At 39.2% G+C, this 24,791-nt stretch overlaps 1 protein-coding gene across 7 annotated transcripts in view; it reads left to right on the forward strand.

The window, feature by feature from the left end:
* The window catches only part of nectin1b (nectin cell adhesion molecule 1b), a 385,519-nt gene that overhangs the window by 245,648 nt on the left and 115,080 nt on the right, over window positions 1-24,791 (forward strand). For 6 of the 7 annotated variants that reach the window (XM_088345838.1, XM_088345836.1, XM_088345840.1 and 3 more), the window contains 2 exons: window positions 7,943-8,090; window positions 11,270-11,339. In XM_088345838.1, the coding sequence (XP_088201964.1) occupies window positions 7,943-8,090; window positions 11,270-11,339 (218 nt within the window). The remainder of the gene's footprint in view (window positions 1-7,942; window positions 8,091-11,269; window positions 11,340-24,791) is intronic. The other variant, XM_088345835.1, reaches the window with a different exon arrangement.

The following is a 24,791-nucleotide window of genomic DNA, read 5'->3' on the forward strand; positions in this document are numbered from 1 at the left end:
GCTACTGAGCTGGTAGCAAATACTAATCATCTGAAATATTGCAAGCCTTTTATTATTCTAATATTGCGGAAATTGACCTACTGTAAACTATATTACGTTTTCAGAATATTCTTATTTTCTGAGATGGGATAATTGAGTATTTGCCATAATCTCAAATATTGGGACAATACAAGAATTGTGATGGTTCTGTTTATTGTTTAATAGACCAGCATGTTTGACAATTAAAAAAAAAATATTCACAGAAATAACTATCAAAATGTTAAAATTTTCGAGACGAGGCGATTTTCTAATAAAATATCTCTTATTTCCTGTCAAAGTGGAAAATTATGATTGTAATAAATTTATACCAAAGATAAATCCCACACAAAATCATTTTCTGTAAAAAAAAAAAAAAAAGATTAAACAATATCTTCTGTAAAAGAGGGATGTGAGATAACTGCAATACGGTATGTTATTGTATCGTAATACAAAAATCAGTCATCCGCTGACTTCTAATTATTGTGATTTAATATTTACCTTTTTTTTAACTGTGAATTGATTTGCTAACCATCCCCCTTCCCCCTAAAAAATATATATGTTTTGCAGCAATGTAAATTTTTAGTATAGACGATTATATAAATCCCTACTTGGAAGCGTGTGTTTGTTCATATGTGGCTTATGGGCTCCGAAACTGCTAAACTAATTTTCTTGAAATTTTAGACAGGAGTACTTTAGGCCTCTGAAAGTGTCTTTTGCTAGGTTTTGTGTCAAGGCAGCCCCAATAAATGCAGACAAAATTAAACAACATCTACTTTCATGTATGAGCGGCGCTGTTTAGCACTCCATGTGGCTCCCTGGCACTTTTTTTCTTTTTTTTTTTTTTTCTTTATCATTAATGCATTAAACTATAGAGAGACAATTGTAGTTTACGTAGCTAAGGGCCGTTTCTTACCTATATACCTACATCAATGTTGCCACGCAAAGTTTCGTCTCTTTATAGAGAATCGGGTATTTCAGCTTGGCTCACTAAAATGCTGGCTCTCTTGGCTCCCAATATGTAACATTAGTCAAAAAATAGCATAAAAAGGGAACAATAAAGCAAAAAGAGAAAAATAGATAAGAATGAAAAAATAAACAAAAAAAAGGGAAAAAACACAAAGAACAAAAGGGAAAAGCAAGAAGAAAGGAAATACGAAAACAGAAGTACAAAGCTAGGGTAAAGAGAAAAGGAAGTAACAGAAAAAAAAGGAAACTAGGGAACAAAAAACGGCAAAAAAATAAGAAGCTATTAAATATTAAACAAAAGACTGTTCCGTATTGTGCAACTAATGTCACGACCGGAACAAGCATTAGACCCAGACGCGTAACGGTTCACACAATGTTATATTGGAGAATCGAGGGAGTCAGGAAACAAACAACAGCACTCCAATGTTCGCTGGGCAGGAAGAGCAGGAAGCCCTCGTGAACAAAGCGAGGTCGGAGAGCGAAAGCAAGTCGGGAAGTCGGGACGGGAGAACAGAGCATGGTCGGAGGGCAGAAGCAAGTCGGGCAGCCGAGACGGTAGACCGGAACATGGTCGGAGATCGGTACAAGTCAGGTAACCGGAGACGATCGGGAAGCCAGGGACAGATGTGCAGGAAACACGAACAGGGAGACAGAGTCAAAATGCTTGCCCCGCATGTGCGGAGGTTCGCTGACGGACTGACAAGGAGTGACTGAGAATGACGTGTTTGAATAGGAGGAGAACTAATTAGAAAATGAGTGGCAGCTGGGGCTAACGAGTGAGTGTAGGTGAGAGCAATGGGCAAATCTTGACAACCAACTAAAACAAATCCACACAACGTTAGTATTATATAACAAGAGATACTTTTTCAAATACAGAAATCCCATGTAATAGTTGTTGTAAAAACAACTGACGTATGTGGGCAATGTGGATGTCCCAACATTAAATCATACAATTTATTAAAATTTGAAAAACAAACTAGTTTTGCCGGAATGCCATCAGAAAGTATCTTGATTTAATGTCAGGTTTTGGATATGTTGGATAATGATTCGGTTGCAAGATTGATGTTTCTTACTGTTGTTCCAAGCGATGCTCACAGACTGTGTGATTACTCAGACCTGTGGAAGCTTAGAAGTAAAATTGTCGGTAACGCCAAGTCCTGCAACGCCGGGGCAATATATGCATTATCTTTTTTACATATTTTTGATATTATTTAATTGATTGATAATCTATCTACAATATTGTGACAGTTATCAGATTGTTTTCCATATATATATATATATATATATTAGTCATACAATCACCTTTTGGTTATTGTTACATCTATCAACACTAAATGTTCAAACGTCGTGTTATTTTAAATCACAAATTAGAATGTTGTGGCTCCTGCTAAAAAAATACAAGCCATTCGTACCTTTTACTCAAGTTCCTTAAATGCTGCAATTGAGAAGTCTGTAAGTATACGTGTTGCATACCACCCAATCCACATAAAAAAAATTGGAATACATCTTTTTATAATGAGCACCATCTTAAATTTTTTCTCCGGTAGGCTGTTCAATGTCAGATAGTTTTATCATGTTTGTTCAATAAGATGTTATTCAATGATTGTTTTCCTGCAATAACGTTCTGTTTCCCCCCAGTTACATTACCGAAGGCTCTAATCATCCTTGGCTGAACCACCGCCAACCATTAAATCTTGTAATTGGCACAGAAACCACGACTAGGCACAGGGTGTTCATTGCAATCTGGTCAGTGAGAAGATGAGAACGGTCTCAAAACGGTGTAAATTGTGCGCCCAGTCACACCTGGCCAGTTTTGAAGCAGCCATTGTTGCATCCAAGGACTCGTTATCGCGCTATCGTGTTCTCACACAAGAGGCTCGTCCGCCGAGGATCCGTCATTAAGTGCGACTGATCGAGCTAGCCTGCCAGCCGGCTAAGCCTCGTCTTGTCACGGCGGGGAAGGATGGCCACGTCGTAATAGAGTCATCACGAGGGCAGCTCTTGCCTTCAGAGGGGAGACGGCGAGGATTTTTTGCCCTCGGGTTTTGATTGGTCCCCTGTGAGCTCTCTCATGCAGTCAACTTTGTTGTTGAACATATAGCCATGGTCACAAATGCTTTCAAACACCAAAGAAAACAGATGGACGTGACCGTTTTGGTTGCAGATGTGAGTTGTCCTTTTATCTACAACACATTGCAGTTCAAGAGTTCCTGTGAATACATCGTAGAGGAGTTTTCCATGCTCAATTTGATGCTTATCTGGTATGAGACAGTTTTGTTCTTGACATTCAAACTTTTTTTATATTAGTTGTCATTGAAGGGCTTACATTAGCACTTTTTGAACTTTAATTTAAAGAATCCCTTTTTAGTGTTCCAACATGTCCTGCATATTTTTCCTTTCATGTTTCGTTTGGTTAAAGCTGGTTTCTGGGTCTTCTTTCATCGGCACAACTGTTATAATGCATTATTCTTTCATTGCACAATTATCATAACTTAGGCCATTCTCTAAGCACTACTTTGCAAACATTTTTGCCTTTTTATCTTGACAGTCTTTTATCTTTGTTTTCTCTTAAAGTATTTATTATACATGTTTCTCCTGGAGTGCCATGTCTAATCTCGTAGCATACAATGTTTCACAATGTTTCAAATAATAATAATAATAATTTCCTTTGTATTGTCATTCTTTGTAACAATGTACACAGAACGAAATGTCGATACACCTGACCCGTTGTAGCGAGTCGATGCAGCCGCAGCCAACAGAGGGCGCCGCCATTATACCAATTAGGTATGTCTCGGCCGAGGCGCGAACCAGCGACCTCCCAGTCTCAAAGCGGGCACACTACCATCTAGGCTACTGAGCTGACAATAAAGACAATACAATACAACATGAAGTTACCTTTGAAATCAATGCATCTTATGATCTTTGTCGCGTTACGTTTTTTCCAACGTGGACTTAGTAATTATAAAAACAGTCCTGTTTAAAATTTTCTGTGATCAGTTTTTGCGCCGCAGAATAGGAAATGAATAAATCATCTTTGTGTTGCTTATCTTCTTCATCGATGAGGATTTTAGTTTGATAGAAGCTCGAGGGCATTGGTCACCAATGTGGTTCCTGTAAGCACCTTGTAGCCCTCTAAAAACACTGACCAGGTAAGGTGGTCACTGTGATTTTCTAATAAATCCATCCATTATCTGTACCGCTTATGCTCAGTAGGGTTGCGGGGGTGCTGGAGCCAATCCCAGCCATCTTCGGGCAGTAGGCAGGGGTCACCCTGAACAGGTTGCCAGCTAGTCGCAGAGCACACAGAGACAAAGAACTCACTCGCTCATTTACACCTAGTGACAGTTTGAACTGGCCAATTTACCTGACATGGATGTTTTTAAAACGTGTGGGGAAACCGGAGTGCCCGGAGTAAACCCACGCAAGCACTGGGAGAACATGTAAACTGCACACAGGAAGGTTCGATCTCATGACCTCAGAACTGTACCGCAGATCAATGTTCCCTATAATTTTCCACAGGTCTGAGCGTTCACACAAAGTCGGTGAGCAACGCTTGAAACTACAGTGAGCAACCATAATCCCAAGTGTGGCAATATCATTAATTATCAAACATGTCCAAAACCTGACATCAAGTTACATTTTGCTGCGTTTTTGGCAATGCAAAATTATTTTTCTCATTTGAATGAATTGACTCATGTACTATTGCAAAGGTTGTACGGCCTACAAACGTCGTTTGTTCTTACAATTCTTTCACAATATATCAATTTCTTTTTATTTCCTGATATATTTTGTCACATAATATTAACATTTTTGGGGGCTCTTTTAGTCGGTTGTAAGATACAGAACTGTACTTAATCACATTTTTTAGTGGACGTACAATGTTGTCAACAAGTTGGGATTGAATAAGCAAAAACAACCTGAAGAGCCGTTTAAGACCCGAAAGAGCCGGTTCCTTTTAGTGAGCCGAGCCGAAGAAGCCGGTTCTCGACATACTCTACTAACTTTACTCAACTCCGTTCGACTTCAAAATACCGCATTTAGGACACAACGTCAGGGGAACCCGTGTATTTTTACCTTCATGCACTGTAACTTTGACTTAAGTCGCTTCTTAATGAGTAATTTTGAGCCCTCATTTTTGTGCGCTGGCTAGATTTTCTTGTGCGCCGAGACTGTGCGCGTAGTGTGCAATTGTGCACGCGTGCAGCTTTGAGGGAACACTGTCGCGGATGCACTAACCACTCAGGTGCCGTGCTTGCCATTTTCTAATAAATTGATTTTTAATTTGTATAAATTATTGACATGTTCAGTGTCCTTAAATGCCTGATAAATTATTCTATAATATTAATCAAAATTAGCTTATTAACTTGTTTTATTCAGTGCCCTCATACAACTGAGCTGATTTTAATTACAACATGGTAATGACATTTTAATACCATGATAGATTATTATTATTTCTTAATACATATAAAACTGGTAACAAAAAGTAATTTAAAAAACTGCTCTCGGGTTCTAACTTGAGCAACACATTATTCACATTTGGTAACAATGGTCTTTTTTTCTGCAGAGAATAGTACAAAAAAGAGTCCCTGGTATGTTTTTTGTGGTTCCTTTTTTAATCGCCAGAAACTTCATTGTGCAACCTTCACATTTGTCCTTGCCAGAGATTTCAAATAGCTGGGTGGTCGGCATTGAGACATTTACTTTTGCAATCAACTTTGTCCTTGATAGTCCTGCTAAATTTTCCTGGTTTCAGTTTACAGTGTTTTGAGTTCAAACTCACACCCAGGGTCACTGTTATTCTGTTGAAGTGCTTCGGGAGATGTACCCAATTGCTTGTCATATGTCAGACAGTGGTGCACTGTCATTTTGTGCAGCATGTTTTACAATCATCCGTGCGACTGGCTGGCAACCAGTTCTGGGGGTCCTCTGCCCACTGCCCAAAGACAGCTGAGATGGGATCCAGCTCCCCCGCACTCCAACTGTGGATAAGCGGTCCAGACAATGGATGGATGTTTTAGAATTACGTCCTGTATGTAGACATTGAACCCTTGCTATAAGTCTAGCTACAATGCATGGCTCCCTGCCTTGTATTAGGCTAAACCGTCCTTCCACTTCTTCTTTACCTATGTGTCAGTAACGTTGCAGTGTAATAAGTACAGTAGACCCCTGGGATATGAGAATAATCATTTCAGAGATTAGGAATCCCAAAGTGAAATGGCAGTATGTGTTCCAGACCCCCTGTACCCTACATAAAAACATAAACTATTATACAAGTAAAGGAAATATGAAATTTACCTTGGTATTACGTGACTCGAACTGGTACTTAGCAGGGGTAATGATGCATCTGCCTTCTTAGTATTTCTTAGTATTTAGTATTTGCCAGCTTCTTTTCCATGGTTATCATGTTTTTGCATCTCTGTTAAGCCTGACTGCAAGCCTCTGAACCTATAGTAAAACGACACCCCCAAGATTCTGAACTTAACAGAGAGCTAATAACTTAGCACTATTGGAGGTAGTTCAGCCAGTCGCATATCGTTGATGCCGTGACGCAAACCAATAGTAGACCAGCATTTTATGACATCACCCTATAGTAGACAGGCATCTCACCGAAACAGCACATTTTTATATTTTAAGGTTTTGGATACTTAAAATAGTTTTTTGTTGACTTCGTATCATGAGAATAATGCCCTAAAGAGGGCCAAATAAAAATCGTATTCCACACCATACACAAGTAGTCAACTGTTTCAAATATCTCACATCCGGATCCTTCTTCGTTGTAGACCTCACTATGTGTAAAGTGCGTTTATGTGACAGATGGTTCAATTTTGAAGTTTTTGCGATGTTAGGCAAGTACTTGGTTTGTTTTTACAAGGGAATCCTTTTTCAATCAGGGTGCAACAGCAACAAGAGGCGCAGCTCCTTTTGTATTTGTAGACGAGTCCAGAAACAAGTTTGTTGAGATATATTAAACTTCAAGTTTCATGTTTCCGGCAATAAGGTTGTTTTTCCTCGCATCTTCCTTATACCCTTTTGACTGCAAGTCTGTTTCTTTGTGACTAAATGGTGAATTGTGGATATACACATTTACTGAGTCTACTATTTTGGCTGCTTTTCATAGGTTTACTGAATAGTAAATTCCGCCACATTTTACTTTAACAATTGTCTTTTATTGTATCAAACCAACGTAGCGGACGCAACACTCCAAGATAAACATGTAATGAAAAATCAAAGAGAAGACAGTAAGATAAAAAAATAATATTAGGATAGGAAACATTTACAAGGTAGTGCTTGAAGACTGTATAAGTTCTTAATGCATCAGAAAAATGAAATAGTGGATTAACGATAGCAGCAACATTTTACATAATATGAATAGATATAAATAAATACATATACTTTTCTCAATACATAGGTAAGCTATTCTTTTCACATAGTACTTGTTTAGGGTGGCGAAGGCCCTGAGGAAAAAAACTCTCTCTAATCCTTGTTTAATGGCTCTGTAGCGTCAGCCATAAGCAGGACTATCAAAACAGGTAGTGGCTGTGGTAAGAGGAGTCCTTTATAATGTTGGCAATGTTCTCCAGACTGGACGCCGACAGCAGCCAAAAATTTCTGGGCTGTGTTGATGACTATCTGTAAGGCCTTGCTCCTAATATACCAGACTCTAATAGCGTATGCCAGTATGAAAGGTCAAAAAGGTGGTCGCTGAGTGATTCCTTGGGACTGGGAAGAAGCAGCTGAGTATTTTTCTCAGCTGTGTTGAAAACTTTCTGTAAGGTTCTCTGTCTGCTGCCATGCTCTCAGCATACCACCACACTGTGATGTTGTATGCCAGTACGCTCTCCACTGCGGCTTTTTCACCCTTTTTCTCTGCCATGCCGTAATCCGCAACGGCTCAGCAACAGTTTCTCAGACTTGGCCTCACGCTAACTCTGTTTTTCTCCTTTTTCCGCCTTTGCAGAGAAACCAATGGCGCGGGGACCACCGGGCGGTGTTATCGGGGTCCTAGGAGGCATCGTGGCCATCGGCCTTATCATCGGCGTTGTCGTCACCATGGTCATGGTCCACCGGCGCCAGCAGAAGACCCGCACCGAGACAGATAATGACCTGTGAGTAGCAAGAGCGTTTTGCCAAAAGAGTGTTGTCAAGCAGGGGGGTGGGGGCGCTGGGCGGGAGATTAGATGTGAACTCATGTCGTCCCTCCAGAGAGAAGCTTTGAAAGGCACAAAAACACCATTCGCTAGGAGTTAATAGTGCAGAGAGGCAGTCGCCTCCCTCCCATTCATCCTAAGAAGCATGCAGTTAGTCAGACTGACGGCAGGCAAAATGAAGGGCCACTTCTAAGTGGGTTCCTAATATTATTCGGGGACTTTGTGGGATGGAAATGAGCGAAGATATTCAGAGCTTCATTGAGACGGCTGGCGCCATGGGAAATTATCCAATTTAACTAATTGCTTTGTAAATGATAATTTATTTACTATAAATAATGTGTCTTTGTTCATCTATTTATGTCAGCGAGATATTATGACAGACGAACAATTAAATGCTCTTCTGCCAGATGAAAGTACTATTAACCTGTGTATCCACCTGTTACAATAGATACAATTACAGCCTTTGAACAGGCAGTTTTGAGGAAATTAAGATGAGCTCATTACTTCAGTTATGATATTTTTGGTGATATTTTTATTTGCCAGGTGTGTATTTTATAAATTGACTTAGTAAACAATAAAGTGAGAAACACCCCACCACGCACAAAACATTGTTTTGATGTTGGGATCAATCTGGTCAATTTTAGACTTGATTTGGTCTAAATTTTGATATCTAAATTGAAGCTGTTTTTGACCATCCGATGCTTTCCAAGATCAGTCCAAAATCACATTTTCTCCCCAAAAAGTCATTTATATCCTTCACTTCTCAGCCAAATGAAGATGTATTTTGAATGCAATGTTAAAATTGTTTCAAAGTATTTTCAAATTATCTCCAACCCATTTCTGCCAGGTGAATTTGACATAGACCTGAGAACGACATTACAAACAATATACAGTACAGTTTAATTAAAATACATATAGTTTTCAGTATACTACAACACAACCTGAGTTTGCACTCTTTAAACTTTGCATACCAAAATTATAGTTCTAATCTTAAAACATTCACAGAACACCCCTGGGATCTGACATTAATTGGTTGTGAGGTGGAGATCAAGAAGTAAAATCTTGTTATGACGGGGATAGAAACCTAGTGTAGTAAGGTAATGTGTTCAAAATCCTCGCTGTATCCCAGGGGTCTACTGACATACCTATTTTCTTGAAATCATATAAATCTTCAGTCCCCAATTTATGCAACCAGAATTTGCACTTACTATGTGAAGACTTAAGGTGAAGTTTTAATCTCAAAACATTGATATGAAAAAAAAAAATCCCACACACAATTTGACTTATAAACCAGGACATCCGCGAACAATTAGCTTAAAATATTAAATACAAGTGCTGTTAGCCCAAAGCGTACATAAAATTCCCCTTTGTGATAAAACTGTTGCCCTGACAAAGATGAATCTAATGTCGTGGAAAATTGTTTTCCCATGCACACAGGTCTTTAAAAAGGACGAGTGGATCAATTTGCTATTTATTGTTAGTGTTCCAGCATACGACTTTTAAGACGTCCAGCTTGCTTTTAAAATTTATCAGCTAATCTGCCTTTTTACAAAGCAGGGTTCGTAAACTTTGCCGCGTTGCCAGCTGCTGCACAGTCCAACTAACAGGGATGCAGCTGCCAAGAAACAAGCCACCAACCTGAAATTACAGTATTCCGATAGTGGAAGGGGTGAAAAAAACACAAAAAAGGAATCTGTTTGTTTAGAGGATAATCTCATAAAGGCAAAATGTGAGAGCTCATGTGGCATCCTGCTAATTGGCCCATTTGAAGACACCTGGACTTGGCAGGTAGGTCCTTGTCCGTGGTTACAGATATCCCCATCCCCAAAAGGATGCGAAGAACAACTAGTGGAAAATCTCAATTATGCACAAGATTCAGCCTCTAAGATTAAAAAACAACATTGATTAACTGCAAACTTTCTTAAATCTGTTACATTTCAAAAGTTAAGTAAGAAAGAAACTGTATTTTATCACTTTATAAGTCTCACCAGATTATAAGGCACATGTAATTGAGACAAGAGTGTCAGCGACAGTGATCATTTGCGTACGACTGTTGGGCTCTTTATACACTTACGGCATATAATAGTGCAATCAGCCAATAAGTGTCGCTGGTTAAACATTTTTGCATCGGGAATCCAACCCGGATTGTGACGGTGAGGGCGCCAACACTTTTTCACAGACCACCAGTGGTACGGATGAATTACAGAATTGCATTAAAGCTTATGTCATCATCATAACATTTTTATTCACAGTACCAGAAAGACTGATTTGCATTCTGATGGGTTAAACAGTCTCTCCATGTCTACACCTGTGCGTGAAGTATACCTTGAACAGTATATGAATTAGATACATAAATACAATGCAGTATGAATCAGTAAAATAAAACTTCACTTTGGAAGTCGAATAAGAAAGGCCACTTCCTACAGTGTCACAGGTTTTACCAAATGTATTGTTGACAGAGAGTCAGGAAGAAAAACAAATATATATTTATTGTTAGTGAATGGCGGATAAGTGGTTAGCACGTGGCTTCACACTTGGGATGTCCAGGGTTCATTTCCAGCTACTGCAGCCTCTCTGTGCGGAGTTTGCATTTTTTGCCCGTGCCTGTGTGAGTTTCTTCCGGGCACATCATTTCCCTCCCACGTTACAAAAACATGCATGTCAAGTTATATCTGAATTGATTAACAAGTGACTATTACAATGATATAAGTAGTAAAGGTGACATGGTAATAAGCAGAGCCTTCAATGTTATTTCAATCCATTTTGTTGAGTGGGGATAGAAGGGAGGATTTTATTTTCTTGTCTCGGATTGAATGTCTTTATACAGCCCTCAAAATTGCAATTTTTGACCGAAAAGTGCTATTCAAATAAGTTTTGACTGATTGATTGAAGGACTTTTTTTTCTTAGGTAAAATATTTGTCTTGCCATATAAAAATGCTATATTGAGTTTAAAGAAACTGTAATAAACTACCCTACCCTCCACACCGCTACCATGACATTCTTTCTCCCACTTTTCACACTCTGCTAATCTGTCTCTCACTTTCTCTCACTGTGATGTGGAAATAACTGCTGCCTGTTTGTCTTTCTGTCTGTCTGTCTGTCTTTATGTCATCCACTCTCACCTCCCCCACCCCAGCGTCGCCGTGCCGGCTGTAACTGACAGTTGCGTGGCACAGGCTGCAGAGAAGCCTGCAGAGTCCGCCACAAGGAAAGTAGAGGCACCTGACCCCAGTCTGTCCCCTGCCGAGTCCTGCCCCCCCGGATCCTCTATTCTCTTGCCCGCCTCCAACGGAGGCCTGCAAGTCACATATTTGAGCACGCCACTGTGATGAATTAAAATTGTTTATGAAAATCGGGGAGGTAAAACAAAATACAGTGAAACCTCGGTACTCGACATATATTTAGAAGTAGTGTTCGAACGACAAATAGTTAAAGTCGTTCAACATTTTTCCCGTACAAAGTTAGGGTATTCATTTCTAGTTATTTAGTTCCAAAATAAAATTGATAACAACGTAGTGAATATTGCTTACATTGGCATTAACCGTGGCACTCCAGGATGTGGATATTAAAAAAGGTTAAAATGAACAAACAAATATTCACAAGATAGTGCCTGTATACTAGCCTAAGTTGGAAATGCGCCACAGCAATAGTGCAATGACATTAACAACCATATATTACCAAAATAAGAATGGGTAAATAAAACATGAAAACTGTATTCCCTCACTACTTCACGCTCTGTACTCCGCAGCCTTATTGCATCGCAGGTTGATAAATATTCTGCGATCCATTATCCTCGATCGCTGGGTCCGGCAGATTATTTTTTTTAGCATTTTTGTCCACCACAAGGTGAACTGCACTCATTTAGCGGCGATACTTTATTCTCGATAACATATTGCTGCAAGAGGGGGCCGGCAGAGTTTATTTTTGTCAGAGCTGGCTGCCCTTCTTTGCCATTTTCTTTACCAAAAAGTGAACTGCACTCATGAGGCTGAGTGGGCAGAGTGCACTTTTGTTGAGCCTGGCGGCTCTTTTTTCAAGATTTCTGCATTTCCACCTCAAATTAATTGAACGCATCCATTATCATAAATCACATATTGCTGTGAGCGTGGACCAGCAAAGTGCATATTTTTTACCAGTGGGGGCCACTGAAACTTACTTTTGTTGCCCACCTAAAATTAAATGTACAGTTGTGGCTGCAATCCGTTACCCCTGGTTAACTGTTGCTGAGAGCAGGGGCTGGTTGAGCCCTTTTCTTTCCTTTTTTAGGCAGCTGAAGCGTGCCATTTTGGCCAATCTAAAATGAATTCCGCTGCTTTGGCGCAACTATCGCTGCTTTGGCGCAATTGTGAATTTCCCTTAGGGGATGAATAAAGTATCTATCTATCTATCTATCTATCTATCTATCTATCTATCTATTATTCCTAGTCAATTATCGCTGAGAACGGGTGGGAGATATATTTCCGCCTAAAATAAACAGCACCCGTGCGGCTCAGATCCGTTATCCTATGTCAACTATTAATGTGAGTGTGGGCCGGGAGAGCTTTGTCACGGGGGTCCTTAACCCCATTGACCACGACATGTTATCGGACTGACAATCTCTCTCTAAATAATGCTACCCAACCGAGATGGAGTAGCCAAGATGGTCGCTCATATCACTGCCGTGCATTCAGCTGTCTTAAGGTTTGTTCGAGTTTCATTTTTTTGTTCGAATACCGAAGCAAAAATGACTCTAATTTTTGGGCTGACTACTAATTTGTTTGAATACTGAGTCGTTCGAATACCAAGGTATCACTGTACAAACGAGCCAGCTAAAGTAGCTTAGTCTTAACAAATAAATCAAGAAATTGTCACCACACATTTGATGTCAAACTTTGTTTGAATAAATCTGTCTCATTTGATAAACATTGATAAACCAGACTCCATTCGAAAGGCTTAAGAGAGACTATCAAGCTCCAGGTTTATCTGATTGGGCAAGCTCGGGCTGACGACTGGCAAACATATCAACTCAAATTGCTAATCAGGAGGAAAATCATGAGTGATCTGATAGAGGATTTGGCTACTGTTATCTTCCATTTCTTCGATAAGGCCAATTTTCATGAGTAGTGCAACCTCCTCTCCTTTTGTCTGCCGTACTCCAACCCCTTGTCGCTGATCGCTGTGCACGATTGGTCGCCAATGCATGACAAGAAGTTGTGTCTGTGGTGTGTAACTGCATGCGCTGTGGTAAAAATGTGATTTAAAGCTTTAAGTGTCTGCTTTGTCCGCTGTCTGAAGATAATATGCACATAGATGATGTTTAATCAAGAGAATGTTTGAGATTCGTTTTATCAGTGGCAGGGTTTGCTTTTGGTGTCCGGGCCCTTAGCAAGGGATTTAGCTGACTTAATCCGCCGATTAATAGCACCACTATCCTATCGCAATCATAAAAACTATCAATACTGCAATATAACAGAACGCAACTGTGTCAAGTGCTTTATCTGGAGCGGTTCGCAATCAATATTCATTTAGTAACCTGACAAAAGCTTGGTAAATGAAGAATGAATGCATGAGATTTGCCAGAAATGCTGATTAGCAAGCATATTAAAGGGGACGTTTGCAGTGTTAAAAATGCTAGCAATGGTTTAACCAGAGCCTCATTTAGCTATCATCAAGAAGTACTTCTAATAAACAAATTCAAACGATTAAACGATTTTATGAAGAAAAAGAAAATCTGAAATAGGCAAATTGGTTTGAAAATAACCATAAAATTGGACGTCTGCCCCACTTTTGAAACACGTCTGTTCAAAGAGTGACAAACCGAATACTTGGGCCAAAATGACCATTTTTAAAAAAAAATTCTGAACAGAAAAAAATAGGGCGGCAAACAAACACTGTATTATTTAATATAATAGAAAAAAATAATAAATATGAATACACTTCTTTAAAATGATTTGGCTTTGGCATTCAAGGCAGCTAAAACACTGGTTGTAACACACTGGGCTGATAACTAGCTTTGTTTAGCATCAGTCACAACCACTAGCTTTCCTAAATATTACTGAAATGTTTTCGGGTTATAAGGCGCACCTTCAAATATAGTTTTTTCGTAAAGTATTTTTCATAGATAAGGCGCACTGGACTATGAGGCGGATGAAATCAAAACTACTAAAAGAGCTAAAGTTGCAAAAAAACAATGAAAAAGAAAACTAGTCTATAGGCACTTTTAATCATGGCACACTTTTAAATTTGGATTTATAAAGCCTAAATTTGTAATACTTGACCATTAGATGGCACTGTGTTGTCTGGTACAGGCAGAGTGACACATGGCAGAGTGTGGCGGCAGGATACCGGGAGAACATGGCGCTGATCCAATAAGGGATTCCATGGTGAAATAGAAATACATGTTTTAATACCTATGTTTTTTTAAATAAAAAATCAACATCAGTATGATTGTTAGTGTATTTTAGCCCAGTATTCAAATAATTTTGATTATGTTTTATTTATTTTTATTTTCTACAGATAAAAGTTTTCTGTGCCACTAGAAGGCACTAAATATTATTCATTGTCCCTTTAAGGTGCGCCTTATAGTTGAGAAAACACAGTAATCAGGTAGGTTGGCATTTATTGTGTGATAAGGTATTGTTGAAAGAAACTCATTCAAATATAGTTTCAGTTATGAATTATTATTCTGACATAAATTGCACATTACTTATTATGCTAACAAATAATAATTGAATTCTGATGAGACAAAATCCTTCATATACCTGACTGGGGTACCGCCAAGAGAAACCAGGAAAATTGAATGATGATAGAAATGTATACAATTTCATGGAAGAAGTATTACGACCTAGGTTGTAAATAGGTTAGTGCTTTTGATCGTATTCATCACTCCACTGAGTTTTATAGACGTCCGTATTGTTAAATACTGTGCGCCGATATTAACATGGCTGATTGTGTTTACCCCAGCCAAACGGCACACTGCTGGATCCGTCGTCGGTCAAGGCTAATAAATCACGCCGTCGTTTAGCAGCCCCAGCGTCTAATGATTATCAAAACAGACGAGCGTTTGTCAAAAGCGATAGTCTGGGAAGAATGTGTTCATCGCTCTCGCTCACCCCCGCGTGATTTATGACCTCCGCCAGAAACCGGGCTTACTGTCGAAAGCACGGAAGCGGTGCCCCCCCTCGGCAAATGGATCTACCCGCTCACGTCGATGACATTGACACAGTTGCAGACATTGGCCGGGATAAATCACGTTGACATTGCCGTCTCCCGTAAATAACACGGGAAAACCCGTTGACGTTGGACGTCGTCAAGGGATTCCCGCAACTGGGACCAAAGGGACATTTGACTGGGGCGGAAAAACGATGTTGGACAGAAGACAAAAGGTCAATGTTGAATAATGCAACAATGCTTTCAAGGTGATGTTCACGCCTGGTGTAAGCATGCAGGCAACATGCAGTTTGATTGTGTTTCACGCAACCCTTGTTGGTTTAGAAGTTCTCAAAATAATTTGTTTAGTTGGCCGTACTAACTCCTTTACTACCAGACCTGACCACACTGCAAAACAACATTCTTCCACTGGCAAATAATTATTCTTTATTACCATTATTATTCATCTAGCCTGAATGTATCTATTTGTTTCTAGTATTATAAGAAATTGATACTTGAAATTAGTACCTAAAAAAATGTGGCTGATAGAAAAAAACAAATAACTTCTATTACACATATCAATGTTGATGTTTAAATCAATGGTTTTCATTTTCAAGTTAAAATTTACAATTATTAGTTGCATATCAAGCAGTTTTGGACCTATTTGCATTGCTAGCCCTGTGTCAAAGCAATGCATTTTGGCAAAATTGTTGCGGCACTGCTGTGCATATCCCGGTGTCTTTGACCTACTTGCATTATTGGCCGTCCGTCAAAACAATGCATAATAGGAAAACAGTACCTAGGCTACTGTACGGAGAGTGTTGCATTCACCTTACCTAACACTAAAGGAATATCTAGAATCTCATCTACTTCTGAGTAGTAAATTAAATTAATTAAGAGAAATAATAAATTAAGAGAAATGCATTGTATGGCTTAGCAGCATTGTCATGACGGCGTAAGGCAAACCAATAGCGGACCAGCATTTAATATGATGTCGACCAAAAGCAGACAAGAATCTTAAAGATGTATTAGGCATGTAATTGTCACAGTCATATGCACATAAGTGTAAATTTTGTACCCAAAAATAACTAGTTAGGCATCGTATAGTTGGAAAAGGTGTAAAGAGGAGCAAAAAAAAAAATTGTAAAGTAATCGTCGTAAGTCGGGCATGCAGTATCCTGGGGGTCTACTGTAATGCGCCTCCTGTAAATGTAAACCCAAGTACATTGTGACAAAGCGTTTTACCCCATTTTGGTCAATGCGCAATAAGTCTTGGACAAAGAATGATAAAAACATGCTTTCATCTACCCCCGTGATATTGACAGTTCCATGTAATTACACCGTCACCATGTATTACATCCCGCTGAATTCCTGTGAGAAGATTTTCCGTGATTGTGACAAATTGTCTCCTAGCGTCCGTCAAACTCGTCGATCTGTTCCTACGTCCACGCTATGGCTTTGCTGGTGTCGATGCCTTATTGAACACAGCAGGAAATTTATTTCCGTGAAAGCGATAGGCGATGGCGCAGGTGCAACCTTATACGCTAACACCAGGTGCGAACGACATATTTCTTCTGCCAAACCTTTGCAATGATAAACTCCGGTAGCTTGAAGCTGTCTACCAAAGTGTCAATGTTGTTGTTAATTTGTCTTAAACTGGTGTTTGAATGTGACATGCTGTACACCACCATTATGATCTTGTTGTATCAGTGTCTGTGTACCGTATTTTCCGCACTATAAGGCACACCCAAAAAATATTTTTGGTGATTTTTCTTTTCATATTTGATTTGCACCTTAGTACAGTGTAAGCCGCATGGAATTAAAACTACTGTATGGTTGAGGGTTGCAGAAAAATGCAAAAATACATAACATTTCAGGAATCAAACTCAGACTGTGGCTTGGAGTGCGCTGGATCTTATTGTCTAGATCATTAATGATAGAGACAACACTAGAAAAGACAATATGTCTCATCTCATTATCACACTATTTTAGTCTTCACCACATTGTTAAAGTTATTAGTGGGTCAGGCCGTGAGAATATTGTGAGAGATCAAACCGGTCCATGGTACAGCTGACTCGCAATGTCTTTACGTAACCCAATAAATTCTGAACTGAATGACTAGAAAGGAGTTGTGGGAAGTAATTTAAATGTCCTGAAAGATAAAATTAAATAAATGGCCAGGCATATTCAAAAAGTGTGTAACTTACAATGTTTGGTTTGAGCTGAGAAACAACTAAAAATAATGTGATAACAGGATAAGGACGAATGCCTTTTCATGCAGCCCTTTGAGACTCTTTGTGGTTAAGGGCTATACAAATAAACATGACTTGACTTGACTTAACATGTGTCAGAAGTATCCCTTTTGATATTTTACAGGAGTCTCCAACCTTTTTGAAGCTGAGAGCTACTTTTTGTTAGTAAATAGTGCAAATGGGCAGCCAGTTTGATATTCATTTCTCAAATAACAATTTATCATGTTATTACTATGTTCTTACCAGGTTAATGATCGGAAGTAGGGTTGAATATATCCAAAACTTGGAAAAAAGATCATTTTACTAGAAATTCACTGTGACCTTGCGCTGGGGAGCTATTTTCAGAACAAGTCCACGGGCAACTCAGCTCTGCTGAGGTGGCATACTAGGGCCCGCGATCTTCACGTTGGCGACTTCTGGTCTAGTCAGTAGGATCCGGTCCTTTTCCCAACCGCAACATGGGTTTGATTCACGTTGCATTCAGAGATGCAACTGTGAACAACTATCTATCCCTAGTGGCCTGATTGTTATGATTTGGTGCCCTTACCATTGCTACCTGGTTCGATCCTCGCAGCCACTATTGTCATGCAGTTGTTGTCAGTGAAAAAATATAGCGACGGTTGAATAATCGCACAAATATGGTAACGCATTTCCAATTTTTTCTGCAAATATGGCGCACCGGATTATTAGGCCACGATTGGGTGCGCCGTATAGTCTGGAAAATACAGTAAACTGTCAATGCCTGAGGTCAGGATGTAAGCAACTGAAAAAAGTTTTGCTCTGCGACCACATAATTTTTTTGATAAACTTATCCATGAACAAAAGACATTTGTTGCATTCTTGTGTTTTTTTTGTATTTCCTGGGGCCGTTCTCGAAACATCGGGGGAAAGTAATTGCCTCCTGAAGATCACATCGCCTTCATCTCCTGAGTGCAATTAAAAGTATCATTAGCATTTAAATTGCCAAATAAGATTGTGATCAGCAGAAATCAATGAGAGCGGCGAGGGTCAGCTCCAGTCTTTGGGCTGAGTTGTTCAAGATTAGTCAAACAGCGGCATTCTGATCCCGAGGGGGCTTCCACCTGATTGGCTAAATTTCGCTCCTGCGGGTCGTAAATGATGGTCAAGAGTGCGCCTCCTCTTTATAGGTTCCTGCCTGTAAATGTCCCGGCCAGATTACTCCTCTCAGGTCGGGGATTAGCAATGTTTTCCCCTCGCTATCCCACTTAAATCTCCCCCTTAAGCTGCCCCGAGCTTTCGATGTCCAGCCGAGCGTGGTGGGCGGAAGATCCTCAAGGTGCAAACCTGGACGAAGCTAGCGCTTTCCCTCTGCGAATCCTACTAGCCACAGGCGCGTGTCGCTTGTCAGCTTGCGTTAGCGTCATTCAGCCAGAATGGCTGGAGCACTCTATACTGCATGATGGTGCAGTTGAGGTTCAAAAATGCTGCAACGTCAACGTAGTACGTGACGCGATACACGCAGACCGATTAGCTTTGTTGATACGGCTGCAAAAACGGCACATATTAGTCCATACCTGATGACAGAATTGGTCTGTAGGAAAAATACATCCATATTACTGTTTTTTTTTCATTCATTCTAAATTACGGCAGCTAACCGTTGCAGCTGAAAAGTGACCATTTTTTTGAATTTCGCATTGTTGTATTTTAATACTGATATCCAACTAATACTTAACATTGCTAGCCTAGGAATGGAACTTGTACAAAAAACAAACTCGATTGTTTGATTGATTGACTTACTCATTTTTTTCCTTTTGTCTTCCAAACACAAGTTTACAAATATTTCAAGATTAAAATATTTAGTATATAATTGAGAAAAACAGAAAGCGAAAAGGGGCTGCCGAGAAAAACGTTGGTTGCATCCACTTGACAATGCAAACACATGACAATAGAATATTTAGGATTCAATAATTAGCATACTTTACGGAATAAAACGCGCACCGTCAAAAATAGTGCCTTTTGAAATGTTTTTTTTTTCATACGTGGCACAATATAAGGCTCATAAAATTAATACTGCTGTAAGAGCTAGAATTGCATACAAAAATTAAAAAAAAATAAGAAACAGTGAGTCAAAAAAAGGAAAACGGTGCCCTATGAAATTTCCTTGAAAATAAATATAATGAAATCTGGTTTCACTTCTAAATCCTCGCTACTTCTCCCTTCAGTTGTCACTGGTTAACTCATTTGTCATTAAATTATGAAAAATAAAAATAAAAAAAAGGATTACAAAAACATTTTGGACAGCCGGGATTTAAGACGATTGGCCAGCACCCCTTGGGAACTCGGATACTGACTGGCAAATTCATATCATAGCATCTTTCACATTGTATTGTGACACGTGCTTTTCTTTCCTTTCTTAATCTCCAAATATTGGTCAGAAGAGTTTGTTTCCCTTTTCCTTTGTCGTGCCGAACCCTATGCTTTCTCTCTCTATTTCTCTCTCTATTTATCTCTCTATTTATCTCTCTCTCTCTTTCTCTCTCTCTCTCTCTCTTTCTCTCTTCCTACCTCTCTCCTTCTTTCTCTTTGTTTCTGTCTATCTCTCAATAGGTAAGACTTTAATCAAGATGCGCCCCAAAAAACAAACAACATCGCCTAATTCTAAAAAAAAATAGTGTTTACCCCCTACTCTCCCCCCTCTCTTTCTCTCTCTATTTCTCTCTCATTGTCTCTGTATCGCTCTCTGTCTCTGTCTCTCTGTCAATCTCTCAGTCAGTAAGGCTTTAACCAAGATGCACCCAAAAAAACAAACATTTCATCATTTTTAAAAATTACTGTTTACCCCCCACTTGCTTTTTCTTCTCTCTCTCTCTCCCTCTCTCTCTCTCTCTTTCTCTCTCTCTCTCTCTCTCTCTCTCTCTCTTTCTCTCTCAGTTGGTAATTCGATATGCCCGCTTTAATGAAGGTGCGGCAAAAAAAAAAAAGAAATTTATAATCAAACTGTTTTCTATTTGTTCTCTCTTACTCTCTCTCCTTGTCTTTCTCTCTGTCTCCCACTCACTCTCTCTTGTTTACGCACGCTCTCTCTCTCAGTCGGCAAGTCAGCTCTATTGAAGGCCGCGCCCCCCAAAATCAAGTCTGACACTACATAGCGTTTTTTTTTCACTTTTCTGGAATGGTTCTGGTCCCCATTAACCGCAGAAACAGAGCAATCTCTGTACTCATTTATTAATGGTTGCTGTATGTAACATTGAATGTCAAATTTTCATGATCGGTATTCTAGACCTATTAGGTGCACCTTATTAGGCAACGGTTTTACAATTTTGGGTGAATTTAGATTTTTTTAGGTGCACCTCATGGTCCGGAAAAAAGGTACAGTTCCTTATGTTGGCTTTCAGATAAAAGAAAGCCTAGCTGTGATTATAACAACCTTTGATGAATCTGACATACATTTGTTTTTGTTTTTTTCAAATATTCTCCCAACTAAAAATGGTAAAATTACGTATTTTTTAAATCAACAATTCTCAGTTTTAACTTTTTTTCCTGTTAAACTTTGATCCCATCATAATATCACTTGGATTTTCAGATTGGGCATGATAGATTGCGACTTAAGTAGCTATGATTTAATTTTCAGACAAGAGTAATTGGCAAAATGGTCACTTCATGAGATGGATAGAAACTGATTAATTTTGCTGGATAATTGAGTGCAATAATATGAATCATAATGTCTCATTAAGAGTAATGGGGTTCGGAACATCTCTCTCTTTTTTTTTCTTTTCATTTTTTCCGTTTTTTTTTTTTTTTTATTGTACATCGCGGAATTTTGCATTCTATTCAAAAGCACATGTACACTCAACCATACGGAGAACTGTTTTCTAGTAAAAAAAAAACAAAAACAACAACCCCTCATACATGCTGTTCGTAACAATCACATGAGGGAGAAAAGCACAACAAATGTCATTACGAAACTAAATATGTTTTTGACATTCAACTTTTGAGATGAATTAAAGGATAATAACAATAATACCACCATCAAATTAAACATGCACTGCATTGCTGTGTCCTGTGTGTTTACAATGTGCTTATACATGGTTTGCCAGAAGCATAGTTACACTAAATAATGATGGATACAAATGTGGCATTTGCACCGTGGGAGGCAGGAAATAAAATATGTCTAAAAGAAGTCAACCGATACACATGAGGCATTGGCCGAAATTTGCGAGGATCATTTGTCTCAATACAGTACTAGAAGTCCCATAGGTTTTTGTGCATCAAAATATCCCAGATGAGAGAAACCCAATGAATGTGGTAATGCGCACAAGTAAACAGATTCCATGTTGTATGCTATAATACATAGTTCTTACTTCATTGGAAGGTTATTACAAATGGGTGGTTATGGAGAAGATTAACCGTGAAACTCAAGGGAACACTGTAATCCCATGAATGTAACGGGTACACAATAGTTTTTTCATGGTGGATCTTGAATAATGTTTTAAAATTCTAATCTAACGAATGTATGCATTTTAGCTGAAATTATGTTTTAGAGGCGAATACTGAACGATACCTTAACATATTAAGACTGATAAACAAGGTTGCATTGCTACTTAGAAGTTGCTTGCTCTTCTCAGTTGCAGAAAAATACTTTGAAAATGCAACACCAGAGCACAAAAAGGAAAACCCAGCACGTGTCTGTTGCAGCTGTGTCACAAGAAGCAGAGCGATGTTTTGATCCGAAATAATGTAAAAAAAGTACGACAGTCAACTCCTCATGATGTCAAAAGGTCCCAGGAAAATATGGTCAGCTTCTAAGGGACCATTTTCAACCCTACTGTGAAAAAGAAGACCCCAGTTTTTCCCAGTTGACGGTGTGCATTGAAGCTTTAACTTCTACGGGGATACTGGGACAAAGGCTAATGGTGGGGCTATCATCCCCTGGTGACCTGAAACCTGTTGTGAAAAGCTTGGAAGCATCCTTGAAAGCACATTGAAGCAATTATGTGCATGTTCACACAGTGTCACAGAATCCTGCAAAGTCAGGCTGGAGACAACAAGGCAGAAAGTTATTCTCAATCACCCCAAGGTGGCTAATACAGTAGAAGACAAAATATGACATGGATTTGTTCTGAAGTGGGGATCCCAAACTGAAATCGCCATCCAAGAGGGGTTAGAAATCAATAACCATAATAATAAATCAATAATCAATAATAGCTACAGATACCCCCCCCCCCCCAAAAAAAAAAAAAAAAAAAAACATAAAATAAGCACTACTCATGTGTAACAAGCGTAACGGCCAAGCGTTGCTGGGTTTAGCACGACTGGTCTTGACATTGCCTGGCATTCTAGTTGTGCAATGTTGATGTGGCCCTGGTTTGTTAAAAAAAGAACCAGGGAGCAAATAGGGAGCCGTATGCAGCTCCAAAGACGCTTTTACACCAATACAGATGTTAATCAGTTTGTTGGTATCTTTATTGGGGGTGGCTTTACAAAAAAACCTACTTAAAGACACTCTCAGAAGTTTTCACGAAAATCGGTTCAGCCGATTCCGAGCCAATAAGTCACATATGATCACACAAAAAAACAAACACAATTCGGGATTTTGAAAGTAGTAGTATTTGGCCCCTTTTTCCACCACATGGTTTCCGGCCTTCCTCACCTGGCCCCGCCGTACTTCTCCGAGTCTTTTTCATTACAGTTATACCACATGATAAAATTTGCGACCTACACTGCATCAAATTGGCTTATTTTCTATCCTAACTTGTGACCACAAATATTTTGAGGTGTCAAATATATGCCGTACATAAGTTAAAGTGATCCAAAAACGTCCGTATGAAACAGGTAGAAAACAATATATGTAATGTAATTCCTAATGTATCTCTAGGGCCATGAAATCAAATTACATTAGGGAAGTGTGGTTATAAATGCACACAGTGGCTTGCGAAACTATTTGGCCCCCTTAAACTTTGTGACCTTTTGCCACATTTCAGACTTCAAACGTCAATGTATAAAACTGTAATTTCTTGTGAAGCATCAACAATATGTGGGACACAATTATGAAGTGGAAAACACTTTATTGGATATTTTTAACTTTTTTACAAATAAACAATGAAAAAGTTTGTGTGCAAAATTATTCAGCCCATTTACTTTCAGTGGAGCAAACTCTGTCCAGAGGTTCAGTGAGGATCTCTGAATGATTCAATGTTGATCTAAATGATTAACGATAATAAAGGGAATCCACCTGTGTGTAATCGAGTCTCTGTATAAATGCACCTGCACTGTGATAGTCTCAGAGGTCTGTTTAAAGCGCAGAGAGCATCATGAAGAACAAGGAACACACCAGGCTGGTCCGAGATACTGTTGTGGAGAAGTTTAAAGCTGGATTTGGATACAAAAGGATTTCCCAAGCTTTAAACATCCCAAAGAGTACTGTGAAAGCAATAATATTGAAATGGAAGGAGTATCAGACCACCAATCTAACAAGATCGGACCGTCCCCTTAAACCTTCAGCTCATACAAAGAGAACACTGATCAGAGATGCAGCAAAGAGACCAATGATCACTTTAGATGAACTGCAGAGCTCTACAGCTGAGGTGGGAGAATCTGTCCATAGGACAACAATCAGTCGTACACTGCACAACGTTGGCCTTTAAGGAAGAGTGGAAAGAAGGAAACCATTTCTTAAAGATATCCATAAAAAATGTTGTTTAAAGTTTGCCACAAGCCACCTGGGAGACACACCAATCATGTAGAAGAAGGTACTCTGGTCAGATGAGACCAAAATCAAACTTTTTGGCAACAATTCATTACGTTATGTTTGGCGTAAAAGCAGCACAGCTCATCACCCTCAACACACCATCCCCACAGTCAAACATGGTGGTGGGCCTCCTTTTCTTCATTAGGGACAGGGAAGATGGTTAAAATGAATGGGAAGATGGATGGAGCCAAATACAGGACCATTCTGGAAGAAAACCTGATAGAGTCCACAAAAGACCTGAGACTGGGATGGAGATTTGTCTTCAAACAAGACAATGATTCAAAAGATAAAGCAAAAGCTACAATGAAATGGTTCACTAAAAACCATACCAAGGTGTTAGAATGGCCAAGTCAAAGTCCAGACCTCAATCCAATTGATAATCTGTGGAAAAAAACTGAAAACTGCTTTTCACAAACGCTTTCCATCCAACCTCACTGAGCTCAAGCTGTTATACAATGACGAATGGGCAAAAATATCAGTTTCTCGATGTGCAAAACTGGTAGAGATATACCCCAAGCGACATGGAGCTGTAATCGCAGCAAAAGGTGGGGCTACAAAATATTAACTCA

This window comes from Urocampus carinirostris, chromosome 10 (genome assembly GCF_059441175.1).
Source record: "Urocampus carinirostris isolate Australia breed hairy pipefish chromosome 10, RoL_Ucar_1.0, whole genome shotgun sequence".
Taxonomy (NCBI): Eukaryota; Metazoa; Chordata; class Actinopteri; order Syngnathiformes; family Syngnathidae; genus Urocampus; species Urocampus carinirostris.